The sequence below is a fragment of the Rhamphochromis longiceps genome, linkage group LG9 (genome assembly GCF_057381845.1).
Source record: "Rhamphochromis longiceps isolate RC_006_pf linkage group LG9, R_longiceps_female_GT1.1, whole genome shotgun sequence".
Classification (NCBI taxonomy): Eukaryota; Metazoa; Chordata; class Actinopteri; order Cichliformes; family Cichlidae; genus Rhamphochromis; species Rhamphochromis longiceps.
Genome location: NC_140565.1, coordinates 22,047,970 through 22,071,208, shown reverse-complemented (window position 1 = coordinate 22,071,208; position 23,239 = coordinate 22,047,970). Strand labels below are relative to the sequence as shown.

Sequence of the window (23,239 nt, the reverse complement as noted above, 5' to 3'; positions counted from 1 at the left end):
AAAGTCCAACATGTCCATCTAATAAATACTTTATTGAGACAACTTGAACATTGTTCTGTGATGTTACAGGAAACATTTCTTCTTTTTTTGTGGATGTTGAAAAGTTGGGACGCACATTCGGTAAGCAAAACACTAACTGATATCTTCAGGTTTATTGATATGTAATTAGAAAATGTTCCCATTTCAAGTGCTAAACATTTTACCATGTCAGCAAATTACATATCTGATGTTTTTGTGTGTGGTTTTTTTCCCCCGCGTGTGAAATACCACAAGCAGCATTGCATTCCACGTCTTCAGCGGTTAGATGAACTCATTCTTTAACTGGTTGTATCGTACAGCAATTAGCATTTTCACAATGATGTTGGAATGAACAGGCAGGAAAAGGTTAGTCTCATATTAACAGCAGAAATGCACCTTCAGATTGTTTCCTACAGTTTTTTCATCTGAGCCATTAATTCTTCAAGGCTCTGTTCAGTCTCCTCCACTGTCTCGCCATCTGCTTTTTCCTAGTTCAAAGACGAGAAAACAATGAGTTGAATTGGGTTCATAGACAAGACCAAACACTAAAACATTACAACAAAATGCCGCTTTTTTTAGAAATGATCTTCAAGCCCAACAGTACTCTCCACAGTAATTTCATTTAAAAGCAGTATGGAATGAAAGTAAAACTGAAGAGTCACTAAAAGTCACTTAGTGCTGTAAATATTTGACTTCACCATTATTACTTAAGGCAAAAAAGTATTTGATATAAATGTCAGTATATTTTTTTAAAATTAATGAGTCTACCCATACAGGGCTCCTAGTTTCAAAGTTGTGGTATCTTAAAGCGTACTAACCTCAGTTGGAATGGTATAAGCCACTGTGATGCCTTCTGGGAGGTCGGGCACAGTACCTGAAGCAGCCTTTAACTCTTCTTCAGTCACCTCTGATACCAGCTCAATACCTGCGCACCACATTTTTGTATATTAACACACATTAACACAAAAAAACAACAACACAAAAACTATGTTACATTTAGGACACTGTACAAGTTTCTTTTGCTCACCCCATTCATTGTCTTCATGTACAACCTCCTCCTCTTCCTGTACGACCTCCACTTTGGGCCGCTCTGCTTCTGTCCTCTGAACAGAAAACAAGTGAGTAAGGTTAGCTTTTCTAACACTATATAAAAGCAGTAAGAATGGGACTTTAATCAGTCTTGGAATCATGTTACATGAGCAAACAGTGAGCACACACACACCTTGTACTCCTCCTGTTGTCTCCTGCAGTGACGGTCATTACACTGGGGGTTAGCTTTCATTGCCATGGCAGGGAAGAAGTCCTGCATGGCATTGTAGCCAAGATAATAACTAACAGTACCAAACTTTAGAAGATATCTGGAAGACAAAACATTTAATAAATAATATTGAACTTCACTTTACACTTTTAGATTTGAACCTGCCCAGAAAAACATGAAAATAAACCTACTTGAGGACATTTTGCACAAGGAGACCTGCCACAACACCCATGGTTGTTGGTAAGCTGGCAGCACACACACCCTCCCGTTTTAGGGTCTTCTCATCAATGTTGGCTGCCACCACAAGTGGAGGAGCACACTAAGAGAGAGGGTGTTATATGGTTTTAGAATGCAACTACATTTTTCTGTAAGAGCTGGACGTCATCATATTGCAAAGATATGTTGTTGTTATTTAAGTGTGAGCATACAGCGAAGCAGGCCGTCTCCCCAGGAATGATGAGCTGGATGTGTCCTGACACAGCATTTTCACTGACACCAGACTCCATCCAGATCTGACCTAGTTCATTGCAGGCCTGAAACAAACACCAAAATGAATTCAACTTGTAAGAGTTACATGTATTTTTTTTTTTTTAAATCTCTTTTTTTGTGACATTGACATGTATACACACTCACTGTATTGATGGCCATTCTGGCCTCAAAGTTGTCCACACAGCTCAGGACCAAATCCACTGGTTTTCCTTCTTCCAGCCCTCCATGACTGAAAACACACAGTTATTTGCTGGTGCAAAAAAGGGACAGAGGAAGAAAACTACAAAAAATATACAATATGAATCCTAACCTGATACAATCCATGAAATGTGTAAAATTTTCCATCGTAGTAATGTTGTAGTTATGGGTTTCAAATGACACGTCTGGATTGATGTTTCTGTTTGGGGGAAAAGGGAAGTTAGATATATTTGAAAGAAACTGAATGGCTTTGGTGGAAAAGTGGATGTCTGTTAACAACAGTGTACCTGAGTGTGTGTTCTGCTGCTTCCACTTTGCTGAGGCCTGCTTGGTGAGGCTGGAAGAACAGCCTGTTCATATTGGCCAGCTCTACTTTATCATAGTCAAAAAGGAGCAACTGGGATGCCACAAAATGAGAACAAGCCACGGTAAGAGTAAAATCAGCACAGATGGACATGGATTTAAATTTAAATCAAGTAAAAGTGAAAGATAATGAAAGCTTCTATTACCTTACCAATGCCACATCTAGTGAGCATTTCAGCTGTCACACTGCCAACTCCCCCAACTCCAACCACAGCTACTGTGAATGTCCGAATTCTCTGTCAACAAGTTTATAAACAATAATTACTCACATTTCTCAACACAAAAGCCTCCAACTTTGCTTTGATAGCTACAGTTGTGAACAGAAATTTACATACACTCATCTTGGGGATGAATGTCATTACGTTTGGGCTTTTCAGCTTCACCCCAAATCAACAGCTAGATGGCTGAACCTTGACAAAATTGGGTGTTCCAGCAGGACATTGATCCCAAACACACATCAAAACTGGTTTTGGAATGGATAAAAGAACTAACATTAGGCTGCTGGAACGGCCATTCCCAAAGCTCCGAACTCAACCCTGCTCAAAACGTTTTAGTTATATATACACATGTTTAAAATAAACTCTTTTCTATCTCTCTATTTAAAATTAGTGGACTATGCCTAACGGCTGTTAAGAGTGGCCAAATATCCAGTGAGAGTTATGGCAAAACCTAGCTGAGGTTCAACTGGCAGAAAGACATTTAACCAAGTATTAGTACTAGTAGTACTTATTTATTTACTTAATTTATGTTTTGAACCTGTGTGGATTAGACAAAATCCAACATGAATTCAATCTTATGAACCCAAGTTTTGTTTTGTAAATGATTAAACATGTATCTTACTCATTCCACCCCAGAAAAAGAACAGATCAAAGAAATCAATAAAAGCCCCAAATCACCACGACATTCATGGCCATAATGAGTGTAGGTAAACATCTGTATGTAATCATGCTATTATGAATATCGGGTTTGGGTTTCAATAAACATATATCGCTAGATAAAGGTAATTTAATGTTGTAACAGCAGTTTTTTCTTTATTGTTTAATATGAAATATGAACTCTTGGAAGGGAGAGTAACCAGAAACCGTGCAGTATTAAAAAAAAGAACAACTTTGAACATACCTCGTAATCATCTACGATGCCCATTCTCTTTAAAGCCATGAGGCGACTAAAATAAAAACACAGCTGAGATTAGCTTGTGGTGTATGACTCACAGGAAGGCGTCGGCTCTCAACATAGTGAGCCGTCTACACAAAAATCAATTAAAAGACCATATAATGAATACATTTAAAAAACAAACTTACCTGTACGGGTTGGAATCCACAACTTCAGCGCTCATTTTGTCAATTTTCGGTCTATTTAGTGCCTGACTGTGAGCATCTTCCGCGGCACACTGCTTCTGCTTACACTTTATCAGCTCATTCTCCAACTCTCTCACCCTCAACTTCAGCTCCTCCACCGTCGCCATCAGGAAAACAGTCGAAGGCTAAACTATGTAAAAGAAATAATAATGCTGTACACAAAAACGTAAATTTAAAAACCCTACAGGGATCGACACAGAAAGTACACGTCTTCGCTGCTCAAACCAGCTGTCAGGATGTGTGTTCCCGTTAACAGTGTTCGTGCAGAAAACGACCTAAACACCCTACAGTGTTCCCACTTCACCAGTGGATTGTTTAAACCCTTATTTTATTATTTTATTTTAGTATCGAAAATCTTCTAGTCATTAGGTTTTATAATTTTATAAATTTGTGGCAATAAAATAACTTTTAAGGGGCGTTACCTCGTTGTGCATATCGATAAACGGTCCGACCATCATATCAATAATGCTAAACATAGCTAGCGCAACGATACATCTGACAATGATTAATCCAGAGTTATAACTGCGAAATGGAGGAACCGACCACTCCTGTACGACAGCAGCATAAATTCAATGTTGGCAGGCTTCAGAGATATCTGACTGCCAAGACACTTTTGTCAAACAATGACACCCTGACTGTAAGACAGTACAGGTAAGGTAGCCAGGTCTGTCTTCATTTTGTAGTGTCAAAGTTAATCTTGTGCAAATGTTTCGCCTGCTGATAACATGCTAGGGACACTCGCTTATCTTTTCAGTGCTGGTCAGTCAAACCCAACTTTCCTAATCCAGACGCCGTCAAACAGTTATGTTCTCAGGAAGCAACCCCCAGGTGAGCTGTTGCCAGGAGCTCACAAGGTAAGGCTCCCCCCACAGTTATTGTAGTTTTGGTTAAAAAATAAATAAAATATTGTTAATGTCCTGAGTTAGTTTCCTCACTTAAATTTTTACTATTTTAAATGGATAGGTTTAGTTTGTTTTTATGTGTTCTCCTATAACTAATGCTTCCTCGTGCTGTCTGTGTTTTAGTTTAGTTTGGGTTAACTGGTGAATCACTCACTCAGCACTTATCCAGTTCAGGGATTGCTGGAGCCTGCCCAGCCATATGTTTTCAATACGTGCTTTAATTAATTCTCATTATTTTTGGCAGCAACCACAACCTCAAGTGGTAAACAGCAAATAAGTCAATAAATAAACTGGGGGATATTTTTACATTAGGATTGCGTGTAGGTTAAGATGACCTGCTGAAGATCATTCCCAGCGAGACAATGGGAAAGAGGTGATTTAAGTGACTTTTAAAGTGGTATGGTTGTTTTTGCCAGACAGGTTGGTCTGAGTATTTTAGAAACTGCTGATCTACTGGGATTTTCCTGCATATCCATACCTAAGGTTTACAGAGAGAATGGTCAGAAAAAGAGAAGATATTCAGTGAGCAGCATTTATTTGCTCTGAAGTGCCTTGTTGATATCAGAGGTCAGAGTAGAATAGACTGACTGCTCTGAGCTGATAGGAAGGCATAAGCAACTCAAACAACCACTTGTTCCAACCAAGATATGCAGAAGAGCATCTCTGAATGCACAACACGTCGAACCTTGAATTAGATGGTTTACAGTAGCAGAAAATCAAACCGGCCCACACAGTCATACTCAATACAATAAAGCACGATTGGGATGTGGTGGAACCAGAAATTCAATCATAGATGTGCAGCTGACAAATCTGCAGCAACTGTGTGATATCCTTTCAGTATTTATAAAAAAATCTCTGAAAAATGTTTCCAGCACCTTAATGACTCTGTGCCACAAAGAATTAAGGCAGTTGTGAAGGCATAAGGTCGTCTAATCAGTACTAGCAATGTGTACCTAATAAAGTCGTCATCGTTTATAGTTTGGTTTTATGGTTGTATAATAACCTTGTTTTGACCACTGAAATAGTTGACAAATACAGACAAAACACAGTGGTTTTGTGCATCAGGTAACAAGTCACAAGTTTATTTTTCAGCCTTGATTTTTTTTTAGTGAGAATTGTTTTTTTTATATGGTTTGACTGCAGGATTTACGTATTTGACCAGAAATGGGAATATGTGAGTCAGGGAGCGCTCAATGATAAAAAAATAAGCTCAAAAGTTTTACAAAAATGTTCCTGGCCACAAATCTGAGCGGTCATTAGACGACCATGTAGCAGATTTCCTGGAAACAATTATGGAAATGTTGTTTTTTTATTACGTGTTTAGGATATAACCAAGTTGGCTATGTTTAGTTATAAAAATTAAGCTATTTTTTTTAATAACCCGAATGAATATATTTATATCTAATGAAAGCTTCATACGTGTTACTTATGTTTAATACTAAATGGTGCTTTACATTTACCATCTGTGCACAAACACTGTTTTGTGTGACCTTGTAACTAATTGGATTTAAACAAATGAAAGAGCTCACTTTTCCCCAAATGTTTGGGAAAGTAGCACGTGATCATATTAGCTTCACTCAGTGGGTGAAGTTTCTCATAGAAGTGGATTTTTCTGCTTCGTTCACAGGTGGACAGGGAGTATCGAGTGCAGAAGGCCCTCTTCTCTGTTGGTTTCCCCGTTCCACAGCCCCTTCTGCACTGCGCTGATATTGAAGTCATTGGAACAGAGTTCTACTTAATGCAACATGTGAAGGTACTTTTTTTTTGCACTTAGGAGTCACAAGTCCCTGAATCTAATATTTTTTTCTAATGGTTTTTTCTAAGATGAAAATATTATTTTTGTTTGACGGCAATCGTGCAATTCTGTTTATTAGGGGCGCATATTCAGGGATCTTCGTCTACCTGGAGTGAGTCCAGCAGAGAGAACAGCTCTGTATGTGGCTGCGGTGGAAGTCCTGGCAAAGCTGCACTCACTGGATCTGCCATCAGTGAACCTTGAAGCATATGGAAGAGGGCCAGGTTATTGCAGGAGACAAGTGAGTTAACACAACATTCATTAAATCGAAGTCATTTTACTGTTTATTTGATCTGGAACTTAGTCACGATTTGTGAAATTAAAGAATGTCTTTTTATCTGTAAAGGTTTCCACCTGGACCAAGCAGTACACTGCAGCGGCCCACAGAGACATTCCAGCCATGAATGAACTGTCTGATTGGTTGATGAAGAATCTACCAGCCAGTGACAATGAGGTGACCCTTGTCCACGGAGATTATCGACTGGATAACTTAATATTCCATCCAACAGAGGTACACTTTGTCTGATCTTTACTTTTAGACCTTTGCTACATTTGTCTGTGAATACTTCACAAAGTCTGTTTTGTGTGATAAGGCGCGTGTGATCGCTGTGTTGGACTGGGAGCTTTCTACCACTGGACAGCCCCTGGCAGATCTGGCCTACTTCCTTATGCCACAATACTGGCCTGCAAGTCTCAGCGTTATCAGCACGATGGGCAGTTTAAAAGGAATAGAGGGTAACGCCAACAACTGTTGATAACTCTGACAGTGATTTATAACATTTATAGACAGTGGAAAAACAGATTTGTTGTTTTCAGAAATTTGTATTTGATTATGATTTTATATCTGTTATTTATTTGTTTATGTCTGCTCACAGTCTTGTCCCTCTGGTCTTATTCCTCAATGAGCAGGTATCCCAACTGTGGAAGACCTGATCTCCATTTACTGCAGGTGCCGGGGGATCCCCCCTGCATTGCCACAACTGAATTTCTACTTGGCCCTGTCTGTCTTTAAAATGGCAGGAATTGCCCAGGTTTGTACCAAATTTCAACACTAGGCTGATTTTCTTTTTTTCTTTTTTTTACTGGCATACAGTATTGTGCAACTCACAGCTCCATACCTCATTTCCTCAAATTTAATTAAAAGTTATAGACAAGCACATAATGTAGTCACTTAATCTTTCATTAAAATTAAGATTTTTTTAAAATTATTATTTGTTTTTCGTAGGGGATCTACGCTCGTCACCTCCTGGGTAATGCCAGTGCACCGAATGCAGCTCAGTTTGGCCAGTGTGTGGAGCCCTTGGCTAAGGTTGCCTTGCAGCTTGGGCAGAGGTAGGTTTCAGTAATGAATGAATTCCTTGTGCAGCAATGCACTGATATCCTTTGACACATTCAGACATAACTTTAGCATAAACACTCTGCTATAGCAGGAAAATTTTTTTAAATCCTTCGTCACTGAAGGTCAAAAAAACTGATAGATCCCACCTGTTGATTATATGTAAGACAGCTGCAGTTGGAATTTGACACCCAGCTGTTGCTTCTGATATTCTCTGTTAGAATTTTAACATTTGAAATGTGTTTCATGCCAGGCCCCTCACAGGTCCAACAAAGGACAGATTGTTTTTCCAGACAGCTAAAGGTCGGGCTGTTCTCCAGCAGGTCAAAGATTTCATGAGACAATATGTGCTTCCTGCTCAGAAGGTCAGTTCCAAGAGCTGCCAAGAACAGAGGGGTTTTGTGTGCATTGATGAAATTTTAACTTGTGTACACAGCAGTTCGTTTCTTCACTGAAGGCTAATAAAGTAGAGTCAAAGAACAATGTGTCTCCTGGTTACATAAAATATGCTGCATATGGGCATCATCACATGGCAGGGCTTTGTAGCATTCTCACGTAAAGTGAAACAGATGAAGAACCACAAGCTCTTCCATGAAGCTATCTCTGCAGGAATATATTGTTGAGCTGATGTTACCATTGAGTGCCTGGAATGCTTGTAGCATCAACATGAACTCACTTGACAATTCACTTTGTGGAAAAATATTGTTGTTCCTTAGGAGGTTGCACAGTATTACACCAAACACGCTGAGTCTCCACAGAGATGGCACACCCCTCAAATTATAGAGGATCTGAAGGTATGTAGGGTTGATTTCTTTTGTTTTTGTTTTTTAAACTTAGTAACTCAGTCTCTTTTTTTACACAAATCCTACATAGTTAAAATGACAGATAAGGGGAAAAACCCTCCAAAACAAAAAAATACAACCACATGTGATAGAGGACTGTCTAAGATTAAGTACTAGTCCAGAAAGTTCAACACCCAAGTTTATTTGACTCTTGTGTAAATAGCACACCTGAGACGCCCACGCACTGCAACCCATCATTAGTATTTGGCGTTTGAACAAAATTACTATTATTTGTGTCTGCGTGGATCTGTTCCAATTTCTGGAGCTCTGCTTGTTATCAGCATAGACAGGGAAAGAAGCCGTGGCTTGCATTTTCACTCTGTATAATAACATGTGTCTGTGTGCAGATTAAAGCCAGGGAAGCCGGGCTGTGGAACCTGTTCCTGCCTGCAGTCAGTGGGCTCACCCAGCTGGATTATGCCTATATTGCTGAAGAAACCGGCCACTGTGTGTTTGCCCCTGAAGTCTTTAACTGCCAGGCTCCTGGTAAAATATCTACATCAAAGACCTTTGATAATATTACAGATCAATTTTGTCCCTTACTTTGCTCTACTAGGATGGGCTTGCTCTTTGTATATAGAAGCTAGACTGCATTTTCTCTCCTTTTTTTATGAGTAGGAATCTCTCTAGTCAGGAAAAAGGCTCTCCAGATGTCAACATTTCAACCTCGTTTTAGTCATAACACTCCATTTTGGGGTTTTAAAAATATATCTTCCAAACCACACAAAAATCTCCAGATTCAGCTTTTTAAGGTATTTATTTGTTAGGAAAATCAAATCAGTCTTCCACGAGAGCATAAAGGTTACCAAATTCAGCTAGTAATTACTGGAAGATTATGACTATTTTTTTTTTCCACAGACACAGGAAATATGGAAGTGCTCCACATGTTTGGCAGTGAGGAGCAGAAGAAGAAATGGCTGGAACCTTTACTCAGAGGAGAGATTCGCTCCTGCTTCTGTATGACAGGTAGTTCCAAGAACAGGTCACAAAAAAATGCTTAGAGAAAAACATACCAAAATCTGTGTTGGTGATTGAAAACAAAGTTTGAGGAATCTGTCATATCTATAAGCATAGCTTTCTTGGTGTAGTTTGGAACACTTTCTGTTATGAATTCATAAAATTTCTTCCCTTTTCCAAAGTATTTCTCATGTTCACTTCTCAAAATATGTGTTGTGGTCTTCAGTCACATTGTTTTCTGCCAAGTGCAGATTGTGGTCTTGATCAGGCTAAGTTATAGAAGGCATGGCTGCTACTGACTGCGTGAAAGGCCCTTCACACGCCAATAGCAAACACGAGATCCCGATGAGTAATTTCTCCCTGTTTTGTTCTCTTTTGCTTTTAATGCTGCCTGGAAACAGTGACATGCTGCTGCCAGAGGTGATTACGCTGGTTTTGAACATCCTTGTGTTTTTTTTAATCAACACATAGAGATTAATAGTGTTTTGGATACATTTTGTTTTGCACAGCAGTGCAGACATTTTCCAGTATTGAGTAAAAGTACTCAGTCTGAAGTGCTGAAGGAGCCAGACATTCTTGTCATTTGTTTAAAGTGGCTTTGATGAGTTCTCAAGGTCTTCTGGAGGTCTTTTAAAGTTGTCTTCATTTTCATTGCAGTTCTTATACCTCACCATTTTCAGAGGAATCTTTTTTTTTCCTCCCTGTTTGTTTGTTAAGCCACTTAACACTGACCTATGAGTCATTTCAGTGCTAAAAGGCACCCAGTTCAAGGGTTGAACCAGTGTTGTGTCTACTCATAGAGACAACTTGGCAAAGAAACACTGTTGCTAGCAGCCTGTCACAAAAACACATAATTTGTTCCCATGTCTTTATTTAAACATGGGTTAACATGGGTTGACAGTTTTGTTGTCAGATCCTGATCCACCATGAAATACCATCTGGAGAGCATCTGATTGGCAACTGCTTCACTTTTTATCACAACAATGATCCCAAACACACTGCCACTGCAGCAAAAGCATAGCGGGATAGAAAAGCACACAGTGGGACGCTATCAATCCTGGACTGGCCTCTCCAGACTGCAGACGTCAATATTATTGATGCAGCGTGGGATCATCTTGACAGAGAATAAAACAAATGGCAGCCAACATCCAAAGAAGAGCTTTGGATGTCGGCTGCCATTTGTTTTATTCTCTGTCAAGATGATCCCACGCTGCATCAATAATATTGACGTCTGCAGTCTGGAGAGGCCAGCTTTGGATGTCCTTCAAGAACGAGAACTATTCCTGAAGACAACTTAAAGATATGACAAGAAGGTTCAGGCTGTGAAGAAGAAAAAAAGAAAGTCAGATCAAATATTGATTTTTCAAACCTGTCAAAATTGTCAAAATATATTTTATTTCCATGTATGTTTGCACATTTTTAAATACATCACTGCAACCATTTTCCCTTTTCCTAACAAAATCTAAAGAAATTAGGGAGCAAAAGAAGAAATTAGCACTTTTGCACAGTACTCTATTACACTGGATGATGAGGAGAACCCTTTGTCGTGCACTGATAAATAATTTAAACTTCTGGTAACGTCTGCTGTATATTTGAACCCTTTGGCCGTGAAGGGAAGCTTAAGATAATTTGGGTTACCAGACGTGTAAAAACACGAGTCTGAGTTGAGTTTCATTAAGTATTGTGATATGTTATCAGTATTGTCGTGGTACTTCCTGTAAAATAGTACTTCCTGTGGTCCCCTCCTCAGAACCTGATGTGGCCTCCAGTGATGCAACCAACATGGAGTGCAGTCTTCACAGGGATAAAGACGACTACATCATAAATGGGAAAAAATGGTGGAGCAGCGGTAAGTATTTGTTTTTTTTAGCTGGCATTTGTTTGTTCATTTGTCTCCTGGAGACATCAGCTTTGGCAGAACTGCCACAAAAGCAGTTTGGAGTGTTTTTAGTGTTTTGTCAACGATGCATCTATGTACGAAACTTGAATGGGGGCCAAGTTTGAAGATGGGTGTGCTCCAGCCCATGTGTACTGAGTTTAGGATGCCGGAAGTAACTGGTTTTGCTGTTAGCTCATAACTTTGTTTGTTCCTGTCGCCATGGCAAATTGTGGCCTTGGAGATTCTTAATGTTGCAGGGAGTACCCCACAGGAATTTTGTAGTATGCTGATGTCAGCTGGAAAATGTCCCAAGTTTGCAAGATTAATGAAATGTTGCAGGTGTGATTTGACATAAACAGCAGGACTGAGTGCAACAGCTACAGAGAAGAAATTAGTGCTGTGGCTCGTGTGATTTCATTGCATTTACTTTAGAGAGCCTAAAGTCTGTAAACACCAAGCAGTTGTTTTATCACAATCCCTGCTTTAAAATATTTTAGAGCAAGTCCCCATAAACCAAAGAATGTTTTTAAAAGGGTGAACCTGAAAGTGTTGTTGATCATAAATGTCTTAAATGGGCAACAAAAAAGAGCAACAGACTCTTGCGGGAAGGATTATATAACATAAATAATTTTAAAAGTCAGAAAAACCTTGGCTTCATGCCTTTCTGAGAAACCTGGCTTCAGTTTTCCAACAGGTTGAACCAGTATAGGATCATGGATCAACTGGCATTTTATTTCTAAATGATGAGTCATCACACATGAATCAACTTTCAAAGACAACAAAATGGCCTTAAAATCCTAAAATAAATGTGCTGCTGCAAACAGTTGCAGTGCCCCGAAAAAATATTTGCCTATTTCCCAAACGAATCATCAAACGAATGTGACATAGGTTAAAAATCTCAAAGAGCAACACATCACCCCTACTCTAAAGAAACTCAAGAACAGCTGAGAAACAAAGTCATCAACGTCTATCAGGCTCGAAAGTATTACAAAGCCATTTATAAGGTTTTGGGACTCCAGTGAACCACAGTGGGGGCCATTATACACAAATGGAAAAAACAGAATAGTGTGGAACCTTCCCAGAAGTGGCCTGCCTACCACGAGCACATCAATGACTCTTCCAGGAAGTCACAAATGAACCCAGAACGTCATCTAAAAAACTGCAGATGTCATTTCCTTCAGTTATGGTCAGAATTCATGATTCAACAGTAACAAAGAGTCGGGACAGAAATGACATGTGTGGGAGAGTTCAAGGAGAAATCCACTGGTGACCAAAAACACACAAAGGCTTATCTCACATTTAACAAGAAAAAAGCCATCTTGATGATTCTTAAGACTTTTGGGAAAATATTCTGTTGACTGATGAGACAAAAGTTGAACTTTTTGGAAGGTTTGAGTACATCTGGCATAAAACTAATACAGCATTTCATAAAAAGAATATCATACCAGCAGCATGGTGATAGTAGTGTAATGATCTCGACGACTTGCCGTAACTGATGGAAGAATGAATTCTGCTCTCTAGTAGAAAATCCTGAACAAGAATGTTAAACCATCAGTTCATTCCCTGAAGCTCAAGTATCAGAAACACACCAGCAAGTGAACCGCTGAAAGGCTAAAAAACCAAAATGAAGGTTTTGGAGTCCTGACTTAAATCAGATTGAGATGCTTTGCTATAAACTTAAACAGGCAGTTTATGCTCGAAAAACCTCCAGTGTGGCTGAATTAAAACAGCTCTGCAAAGAAGAGTGGGCCAAAATTCCTCCACAGTGATGTGAAAGACTCACAGCAAGTTATAACAAAAGCTCGATTGCAGTTCTTGCTGCCAAGAGTGTCCAACCCAGTTATTAGGTTTAGGGGGGGCAGTTACCTTTCCACACAGGGTTAGGTAGGTTTGAATTTAAAAAAAAAAAGTTTGAACCTTGATAAATTAAATTTACTTGGTTTATATTTGCCTAATATTAAAAATAGATTGATGATCTAAAATATTTTGCAAATATGCAAACGAAAATGAAAAATAAATAAAATCCGGAAGGTGCAAATGCTTTTTCACAGCACCGTAAGGTCATGGATCCACTAAATCAGCTGACATCAGCTTACTTCTAAATGAGTCATTATATACGAGTCATAATGAAAGAGAAATTGGCCTTAAAATCGTAAAATAAACGTGCTTTTGCAAACATTTACAACTGTTGGGTAAATCTTACTAACACTGCATTCATGCTCACAGGCACGTGTGTGTAGGCCCTCAGTCTGTGTGTTAATGCTCTGGAGGTTAACACAAATCTGTGACTCATGTGTGAATCACTGTTCTTCTTGGTCATTTGGACTATCTTTGTCTTTATAAACAAGCTTGGTGTTTAACATCCTGTTTGACTTGATTTGATCGTGATAGTTAAATGTCAAAAACTCAGAGTAGTGGTTTTGTTTTCCGCGTAACCTCCTTAGACCCGAATGACGCTTGCAGAGTCTGTGTACTCCGAGGGCTTCGCTTCCAAGTTAAATGAAAGCAGCGGCTTGTTGTTTTTATTAATTGGAATTTCTTTTCGCAACTGAAAGCTTGAAATGCTGCAGTTTTTAAAAAATAAATTGAGCAGAATTTCTGCAGCTCATCATTTTTATCTAGCGCACAGTTTGACTTTATCATTCATCGGCGGTTATGTTGTCCTTTTCGAATGTTTTTCTTTTGACTGGAAGTGAAAATTCCATCAGGAGAAACAAATCTTCTGGGGTTATGAGAATTTCCTTTCCTCGCATGAATATATCTCTCTGTCGGAAAAGAATGTGGGTGTGATTGCGGGTTCTTTCATACTTTGTGTGACCCATTGTCACTTTTGTTGCAAAACGTATGATACTTGAGTGGAAATCAGTCTTTTCTTTTCCTTTTTTTGTTTGTTTTTGAGTGAGACAAGATTTCCATATATTCAGTCCAACTTTAGTTCGAACAAAAGTAGAAGTGAAACCAGTGGTTATTGTATTCAGATATTTTATTTTTATGGAAGGCGTTTCTATGGTAAAACTCATTCTTTCCTATCACAAAAGTAATATGAACTCGCAGTTCCTCACTGATGTGCTATGGGTGTTTTCCACAATATGATTTCCAAGTACTTGGGAATCCTTAAAGAGATGGATCTCTGCCTTTATTTGTGCAGCACTGTTTCCAATAACAGAAACGACAGACTTTTTCATGCTGTATTACGTCATAATCGCAGAGCATTCCTAGTTGCGATCTCTTGACTGCTGCTTTCTCTTAGAATTACCGATCATAACTAAAAGCTACCGAAAATAACCCTTAAATTAAAAAATGCTGTCCATAATCCACACGCACTTTCGCGTTCCCTTTTTCTCTAAAGCTGTGTGGTGCAAAAGGCAGTTTGTTGCTAGATGGAAGGGTCTATAGACATTTCCAGTACAGCTTTGCGGTGTGGAAGCTATTGAAGCTGGTCCCATAGGCATGTTAATGCACTACAATGATTCCCAGACGTTTAGTGTTTTATCTTCAAGCCACAGGCGTTTGTATTTGCATACACACTCACGGAGCTGATATACATGCTTTTCATTATTAGCAGTAGCTGTGAGATTGTCAGTGGAATTACAGAAGACATAATCATTTTGGCTTCAGTCAGGCCACAATATGATAAGTCCAAAAAAATAAGCAGTGTTAGCACTGTTGTCTCACAGCAAGCAGATCCTGAGTTCAACTCCAACACCATCTGGCCAGGCTGTGTTACTGTTCAGGAAATAAAAAGATGAAAACACCTATCCAACCGTGTTTTTACCATAACTTTCAAAGGCATAGTTCAGGTAAGCGGAATCATGCAGGATTTGGGGCTTACTTTGGCTTATGTTGTCTTATGATATGCACCTTTTAATACGTTTGTTTATCCAGTCGTTTCTCTGTTTAGAAATTATTCAACTTGTGTCCTAAACATGTGCTAGACACACCTAGTTTGGGGATCATTCAATCACGCTTCTAAGTAGAGCTGGGCGATATGAGATTTTTTCATATCACGATATGTTTTTTTCATTTCAGGCGATAACGATATCTATCACGATATAAGCCAAATAACTATATTTGTAAGATTTAAATGTGCCGTTGCTCACAAGTAAAATGTGAAATAATCAGCAGCTTGTTTTTATTTAAATATTTATTTCCCATAATAAGTTCAACAGGGTAGATGTACTTAAGGAACATGAGACTTTTTCGGATAGATAAAGGCAAATATTGCAAACTACACAAAAGGCAGCCGCTAAAGCGTTTAAGTTTCAAAATAGAACAAACGAAACAGACTAAATTGTCAATTCCACTTAGAAACAAAATATTAATTCTAAAAATAAATCTTAGTTTGTTTTACAGAAGAACAGACAAAACTGACTAACTTTTGTCAATATCAAATAAACTGAGAACTAAAAGGAAATTCTCAATCTCTCCTTGTTGTATAGCTGAGCTTTTCAAACAGTTTTAACAGTTACTTTAGTCTGACAAAAGCCGAATGACGAATTAGCGCTTCCAGTCAGAGACTGAGGCTACGTCCACACGTACACGGGTATTTTTGAAAACGGAGATTTTCCGTTTTCGTTTTAAAAAATAATCCCGTCCACACATAAAGGCAGAAATGAAGGAAAACGCTGCTATGAACATGCCAAAGCAGCAGGTGGCGCTAGATTCCTAACCGTGCAGAAATGTTGGCCAATCAGAAGTCTAGAAGCCTCGGTGGGAAAAAGTAAACAAAGCTGGGGCACAGAAGCAGAACCGAGTCGTATGTGTGGAGGGACAGTAACTGTGTGTATATGTAAGCATTTAAACACTGCAGAGAGTAGAATTAACAGTAACAGTATTGTAGAAATTCATTTCACCGAAACAATAACGTGGCGCACAGTGTGACGCATGCACCAGTTTATTGTATTTCCAGACTTGCTTTCGGCACAATTTACAGTGCACGCTACTCTGTTTTTTGTCAGACTTGAAATAGCCGAAATACCTTCACACTACGGAACTTCTATGGCTCTTCCGTTCGACAATCTCTCCGGCATTGCAACCATCATCTGTTTTCTCTTCGGTCACGCTCGGTTGATTTTTCTAGTCGGCACACTCATTTCCTCCATTACGCGCTGGCTCCATTACCCGCTGGCTGCTTCCCAAACAAACACACGTGTGGCTTGGCACTTGTGCTGTACGTAACAAGTCACGCGACGTGACGCTGCGGCTGTGATTGGTTCGGCTCTGCGCTACTTAATTTGGATTGGCTGACTTTTTTTTTTTTTTTTTTTGAGGACAAGAGCGGCGAAGTCTATCGCGATAGCTTAATTTCTCTATCGAGTAAAAGTTATATCGCGATACATATCGTTATCGTTCTATCGCCCAGCTCTACTTCTAAGGCATTGCTCTGGAAAAGAATGACTAACAAGAGGGAAAGAATGGTAAACAGTGAATTCATGTTTGTCTTTGATGTTCATGAGGTACTTGTGGGAGTTGTGATCAAGAATTTTGACTCTTCTTTGTTGCTGTGTAAAAAGGCTTGAGTAAACTTTGACCTCTTGGTTTATCACCCATCTACAGCAAAGGGCTGAGCCTAGATTCTAAGTTTAAAGCATAATCTGGAAAAAAAACGGTGGATTGGGTTTTACTGCAAACTATAAAACTTGTGTTATTGAAAGGATAAAAAGAAGATTAGATGAAAACAGCAGTCGCTCTTTAAACTTCTCCAAACAATATTCAGCTTTGATAGCATGGTGGGGTGCTTCCTGCTGGTTGCTGTCCTGTCTTTGCTTGCCAAATGTTTTTCCACTCGATGGGTCACCCACTGTGCAGTCAAGTCATCCGTCATCCCAACCCAAAACCACGGGATGTAATGAAATGAGACGCAGATGAGCTCGTTTAAGGCGGTGTAGATTGTAAAGCTGTATTCGATTAGTTGCAAAGAACTCGAGAACGAGAGCGTCAGCTGCACTCAGTTGCGACAGATGCGTGTTATTGAAAACTTTGTTCTTTTATTTAACAAAATACATAATTTATACAAAATACTTTGCTGGTTAGTGCATATAAATTCACTGTACATATACAATTATTAAACTGAGAATTAACATTTATATTTATGGGGATCTGTCTTGCATGTTAGTAAGGGAACGTAAATATATTTATACTGTGTACATGCAATTTTGTATATAAGTTTACAAAAAAATAGATAAATATTTCCAGTCTTAAATAGTAAAGGTGCTGGTGTCTTGTTCTTCTGAATCCGACTGGGATTGGGTTTGATTACACGCTTGGAGCGCAATCTCCACGGGCTCCTCGTTGACGTGTCTCTGGTGCCTTCCAAGTCGCTGTCCAAGGTGTTTGGCAGTCTTTAGAACGTGACTCCTGAAGGACGACCCCATGAAGGCGTACAACAGCGGGTTAATGCAGGCGTGGGTGAGAGCCAGGCTTTCTGTCACCTGCATAGCGTGATCCAAGCCCTTGCTGACATCACAGTCGGTCACGAGCATGTAAATGATGTCCATCGCTCGGCAAAGCTTGACTACCGTGTAGGGCAGCTGGGTGAGCAGGAATACGGCCACCACAGCCAGGAGGACCCGCAGGGCTCGCCACTTTTTCTCTCGTCGCACCGCGACAGCCTTACTCAGCGCCAGTCCCACTCGGCAGTAGCACACCACCATGACCAGGAAAGGTATCACAAATCTCAGGATCACCTCAAGCAGCTCCAGGGAAGCCTTTGCAGGTCGGGCCATGCTGTGCGGGTAGATGGCTGTGCAGCTGATCCTGTAATGGGTGTGCTTCACTGTGGAGAAGATAAGTTCAGGAAGGCCGAGAATACTGGCTATAGTCCACAGCATGAGGCACACCAGGAACCACTGTCTCCTGACTTGGGATCTGGTGCCAGCTCTGTCCGTTGGATTTTTGGTTACAGCGCGGTAGCGATCCACACTGATGCACGTAAGCATCAGCATGCCGCAGCTGAAGTTGGTGCTGTAGAGGAAGGATGTGAGCTTGCAGGCTGCCGTACCCAGCATCCACCCGTGGACAGCATCGGCTGCCCAGAAAGGCAGGGTGAAGAGAAGCAGCAGGTCTGAAATGGCAAGGTTGAGGATGCACACATCCGTCAGGGTTCGCAGTTTCAGCCGTGACGTGTAAACCACCACTACCAAGGCGTTTCCCGCCAGGCCTACTATCAGAGCCAGGGCATAGATGACCGGAAGGAAGACGCCGGCAAAGGAACGCACTGTTTCCTTGTCACAGATGGTGTGTTCATAATTGTAGTCGTAAGTTTCATTTGAATCATCGTCGTGGTGATAGTCAAAGTCGGCCATACTTTTTCTGTGGGAAAAAAAATACAAGAGAAAAAAAGAGAAACATTTCTTTAAAAGCTCCACCTTTTTAGTTTACTCTGAGTACCAACAATTGAGTTCTTGTCCATCATTAACATGTATGGCATCATTTAACAGAACAAGAACCCCCCCCTTTTTTTTTCTTTTTTTTTTTGTACCAGGAACAGGAAAGGCGAGTTCTTTGTGTGTTCTGCATCAGAGGAATCTTTCCTGCATGGTTTCCCTAATGGCTTTAGCTCAGCCTGTCAGAAATGAGCGTGTGGGCTTGAATAAACTCCAGTAGGGAAAAAAAGAGAGACAATAGAGTTACACATCTTCTAGTGAAGTTTTTGAATTGAATTACTTTGTATTCCAGTGGGTGCTGAGTGATCTACACACTCCAGAAAATGGTAGCTTTTGATTTGCTAATCCTTTAATTACAGGGAAAAAGATGTTCTGCAAACTAATGATGTCTATTATGCAATGCACAGGACTTTTTTTTTTTTTTTTTTTGGAGCTTGTTAACACCAATCCAATTTCTGGTCTTTTTTTAAAGTTTAGTGAGGAGGAAGTATGCGGAGAAAGGCCTGAGAATGTCATGCAAGTGCGGGATCTTTTTCTGCCAGATTAAAATCCAGGATGTTGGTTTTTACTATATGTGGCATTTGCTGGTTCAACAGGATGTCCCATTGATGTGACTCTTTCATTCAGACCCATTGTTGTGTTAGCCAAGCTGTTCCCTGCCAGTAAGGATCTCACTCAAGCATTAGCAAGTGGGATACTGTGCCTGCGTGGATACTTTTACTGTCACAAATAGATACTTTTTTTTTTCTGTTAGATCCAATAATCCCTTGAAAAAACTAACTGAGCTCCAAGGACAGATCTTGTATTGTTCCCCTGTATATTAGAAACCATAAATCCCTTTTCATTCAGGTTTTTGTTCATTTCCTGAGGAAGAAGAATTGAGGAAAGTGCGAACTCCGAACAGCAAAACATGTTACGTTGCGGATGATGTAACGTCTGGCTGAGGACCAAGAGGTGATGCATTGAATATTTTGCACGTCAAGAGCATTTTTGGCAACTCACACTTGTTACAAAGATGACAGCAGTCCCTTAACGAGCCATATAACAAGTGTCTCTCTTCTGAATTGGGAGTAGTAGTTACTGAAGCAGATGTTCACTGGAACGTTCAGAAAAAATGTCAAATATTGACTTTTGGCTACAGATGGGCTTCGTGTGTCAGCTGGGGGGTTTTTTCAGATTTTTTTTTTGTTTGTTTGTTTTCACAGCAGCTATTTGGCTGTTTGGATTTCACTAGTCAAATTAATTAAAAAAGATTAAAATGATTTTATTATCAATTATATGTGTACTGCACATACATGTAGAATAAAAGGAATTAAGAAAATGGAAAAAAGATAAAAGGACACTCCAGGAAGGATATTTTAAAAAATTGAACCTATGCACAGTAGTGGCATCAGTGCAAATAAAGTAATGGAAGATGATGTAAATGGACATATAATAGATAGACAAAATATTATAAATAAATAGAGCAGCTTATAATATACACATACAATAGCAGGTATGACACTAGGATATACATAGAAAATGTATTTAGGTGAAAACTTTTGTAGTTGAGTTAAGTCAATATTGCTTTGGTAACATACATGAGTAATGATATCGCAAATGCAGGTGATTTTATTGTTGTATAAAGAGCCGTCGATCGAAAATATATGAATATTTTTCAGTTATTTTTCTGCATGCTTTGCTCAAAGGTGTCGAACACGGGCATGGGAGTGGCATTATTGTGTACACCTTCTATGAATTTGTGCATTTTATAATCTTTAGTTAAGCAAAATCTATGACACAAAGTTGATATAGTCCAACAATGCTTATAGTAATAATGATATACTACCTGTATTTAGGTAGAAGAGTAAGAGAACAGTTTGTTTACAAAGAGCTATGCGCTCAGGAGAAAAGCAGAGCAACACAAACCTAACACAACAGTGTTAATGAGGTAATATAAAGAAGCTTAGTCATAAAATATACCAAGCAGGACTTTGACTGTGAGTCAAAGACTAAAGTTAACCGTTCACTAAGTAAAACAACAATGCACAACATCACATATCTCTGTGTATAATAAGTATATGTAAAATGTAGCTATGTATTTAATGATGTAGTTTAAAGATTTAAAAGTGTAATATTATTTAAAAAAACAAAAGTTCAAGGAAGGAATATAAGGAGTATATCTCTTGTCAGTATACGTTACACTAAAGGGTATGAAAGAAAAGTCAAAATGCTCTTACCGTGTTTCTGTTCCTGTCCAAGAACCGTAAAGTTAACACTGATCCGTTTATTGTTGTGTATTCTGAGGAAAAAGGTTGCATGCACTCTGGCACTGCAGTGACTAATCTCTGCTTCAGCCAACCCCACTCCCTTCACTTCTGACACTGTAGGAGCGTGTCCCTTCACCACGTAACACAGACGTAGCATTTGTCAGTGTGAGTGCGTGTGCGCACGCACGTGTGTGTGTGTGTGTTTGAGTGTGGATCAGGTTCAAGGAGAAATGTCTAAGACGAATACAAATTCCTTGAGTCGTCTGTTTTCTTATGCTGTGCTGTGCAATGCACCATATAAAGAGAGGCTGTTTTACACACAGGGAGTTCCTATTGGTGGTTGTCCTTTTCTTTTCTTTTTTTTTTGTACATACTTCACCAGCCTCATTCCTAGTAGCAGCAGCTTTGGTCATTTGAAATATACAAGTGAAACTAGAGTAATGTTTTTTTGTTTTGTTTTTTCTACTATTTCCTTATTTCTGCTTCCTCAGAAACGTTCAGCTATTTTTTTGACTGCCACACTCTTATAAATATATCAAACAAAAATATACAAGACAATTGGATTTGGGCCAGAAATAAATAATGAAATGTATCCATAAAAATTCCAGTCAGACAAAGAAAAGGAACATTAGTTTTCATTAGAGGGGAAAAGGGGCCTTTAGCTATGTTAAAATTGCATATTGACTTGATTTCTTTTTTTTTTCTTTTTTTTTCTGGAAAAATCAGCTGCATAGCATTCTGTCAGGAAGTCTAATTACTGGGTTGGGAAGGTTTAAATTCATACCAGGAATGATATGACATGCATGGGCATGCTTTGGATCATGGACCCTTATGTATGGGTTCACAGGAAAACCTCACCTGCCTCTGGGCCAAACGGGCTTTCCTAAATGTGGTTTATGGGTGGTGTCTGCTGTAAAGTTCTTCGCTACAGTCTGAGAATAATCAGTTACTGTTTGTTTGCGTTTCTGTAGCCAGAGAGTAAATGCAAAACCTCAACCCCTGTCAAATCAAGTTTAAGAATTCACATGCTCTCACGCGTGGTTTTCGTGTTGTGAGAGCTCTTAAACTAAAGATGTCTGCTGCTGTCTGGTGTCCATATGTCCTGTCTGGAGGGGACAGTTGTGCCAGCTGAACCAAAACCTAAACAGGAAGGCGACACCATCAGTTGGTCACCCTGTTTGTGCCCTTAGGGTTTGTCTCAAAGTGGACTCTCAACCAGGGAAATTCCAAAGGATTCTGCAATTGCTCCTTCTGTGACCACTTTTGTAATATCTTGTTTAGAGGATCTCTATGATGTTTTTTTTAAATCTCGAACTGGTATTATAATAAAGTAATAAAGTTACTGTATTTGAGGAGTGGAAAAAAAAAAACTAACTCAGGAAACCGGTTGTCGTCATTAACATTATTAAGCAGCCACATGGTTACCACATCCGTGACAGCAAAATTCGCAGTTTCCGGCCGCAGTAGGGGTCATGGACTGGTTAAGGACGGAGGCAGTCGCTGAAAAGTTACCAGCCCCATTGATTTATAGCACCAGAAAGCAACGTGACCTGAATGTAAATGACCCACAGGATTTTTGCCTTGTCCCGCCAGGTGCCGGCAATCCCCAGTGCAAAGTGGCCATTGTCATGTGCAGGAGCGGCATTCGGGATGAAAACATCAGGTCAGCAGAACAGTTATGTGAAATATACGTCCACGTTTCTTTGTGGGAACAAACACGCAAAGATTTGTTTCTGCCTTTTTCCAGAGTTTTCTGATGTCATGTTTTTCACCACAACAGGATTTTTATTAGTATTGTTCATTTCTAGTTTTGGTTTTATGTGAGATTGTTTTGTGTGTTCCTTTGAACTTTTTTTTAAGAAGCCATTTGTCCCACTAGACTTCTTCTGTTTCTGCTGCCAATATAACTGAAATGGACTTTGCTTAGAGACACAGCCTACTTCCCAGCATGCCCCTTAGCACCGGTCTAGCTTTCTGTGTTAAATTTTGCTTGAAGTTTAATTGGCATAATTTAGGATATTAATTAAAAGAAATTCCTAACAACCACACCCAGAATATAATAACTCTTCTCCTTGGTTTGTCAGCAGTAAAAGGCACACACCCTTGCTTGCAATGAATGGAGATTCCCATCAGTATCATATTTATAGCTGCGTGAAAAACCTGTGAAAATGGCCACTGTGCTCAAAGTATAATTCCATCACATGCTTCGG

At 39.5% G+C, this 23,239-nt stretch overlaps 3 protein-coding genes across 3 annotated transcripts in view; 1 reads left to right on the top strand and 2 right to left on the bottom strand.

Moving 5' to 3' along the window:
- Positions 1–13: 13 nt before the first annotated feature.
- On the bottom strand, positions 14–3,932 carry uba5 (ubiquitin-like modifier activating enzyme 5). The gene is made up of 12 exons (XM_085418851.1): positions 3,628–3,932; positions 3,446–3,491; positions 2,473–2,562; positions 2,251–2,360; positions 2,076–2,162; positions 1,910–1,994; positions 1,705–1,809; positions 1,468–1,595; positions 1,241–1,376; positions 1,046–1,121; positions 837–943; positions 14–506 (listed from the first exon to the last, which is right to left on the bottom strand). Exons 1-12 carry the CDS (start codon positions 3,789–3,791, stop codon positions 429–431), a joined length of 1,212 nt encoding a protein of 403 aa, XP_085274977.1. The 5' UTR covers positions 3,792–3,932; the 3' UTR covers positions 14–428.
- Positions 3,933–4,079: 147 nt separating this feature from the next.
- The window catches only part of acad11 (acyl-CoA dehydrogenase family, member 11), a 22,068-nt gene continuing 2,908 nt past the window's right edge, over positions 4,080–23,239 (top strand). Inside the window, exons 1-14 of the mRNA XM_085418849.1 lie at positions 4,080–4,335; positions 4,439–4,538; positions 6,214–6,339; positions 6,461–6,622; positions 6,728–6,892; positions 6,975–7,116; positions 7,291–7,412; positions 7,607–7,713; positions 7,971–8,082; positions 8,434–8,511; positions 8,907–9,045; positions 9,418–9,525; positions 11,267–11,365; positions 22,623–22,692. Coding sequence (XP_085274975.1) covers positions 4,214–4,335; positions 4,439–4,538; positions 6,214–6,339; positions 6,461–6,622; positions 6,728–6,892; positions 6,975–7,116; positions 7,291–7,412; positions 7,607–7,713; positions 7,971–8,082; positions 8,434–8,511; positions 8,907–9,045; positions 9,418–9,525; positions 11,267–11,365; positions 22,623–22,692 — 1,652 coding nt within the window. The 5' untranslated portion in view covers positions 4,080–4,213. The remainder of the gene's footprint in view (positions 4,336–4,438; positions 4,539–6,213; positions 6,340–6,460; positions 6,623–6,727; positions 6,893–6,974; positions 7,117–7,290; positions 7,413–7,606; positions 7,714–7,970; positions 8,083–8,433; positions 8,512–8,906; positions 9,046–9,417; positions 9,526–11,266; positions 11,366–22,622; positions 22,693–23,239) is intronic.
- On the bottom strand, positions 17,135–21,252 carry ackr4b (atypical chemokine receptor 4b). Its single transcript, XM_085418852.1, has 2 exons — positions 21,000–21,252; positions 17,135–18,706 (listed from the first exon to the last, which is right to left on the bottom strand). The coding sequence occupies exon 2, from the start codon at positions 18,697–18,699 to the stop codon at positions 17,593–17,595; it is 1,107 nt and encodes a 368-aa protein (XP_085274978.1). The 5' UTR covers positions 18,700–18,706; positions 21,000–21,252; the 3' UTR covers positions 17,135–17,592.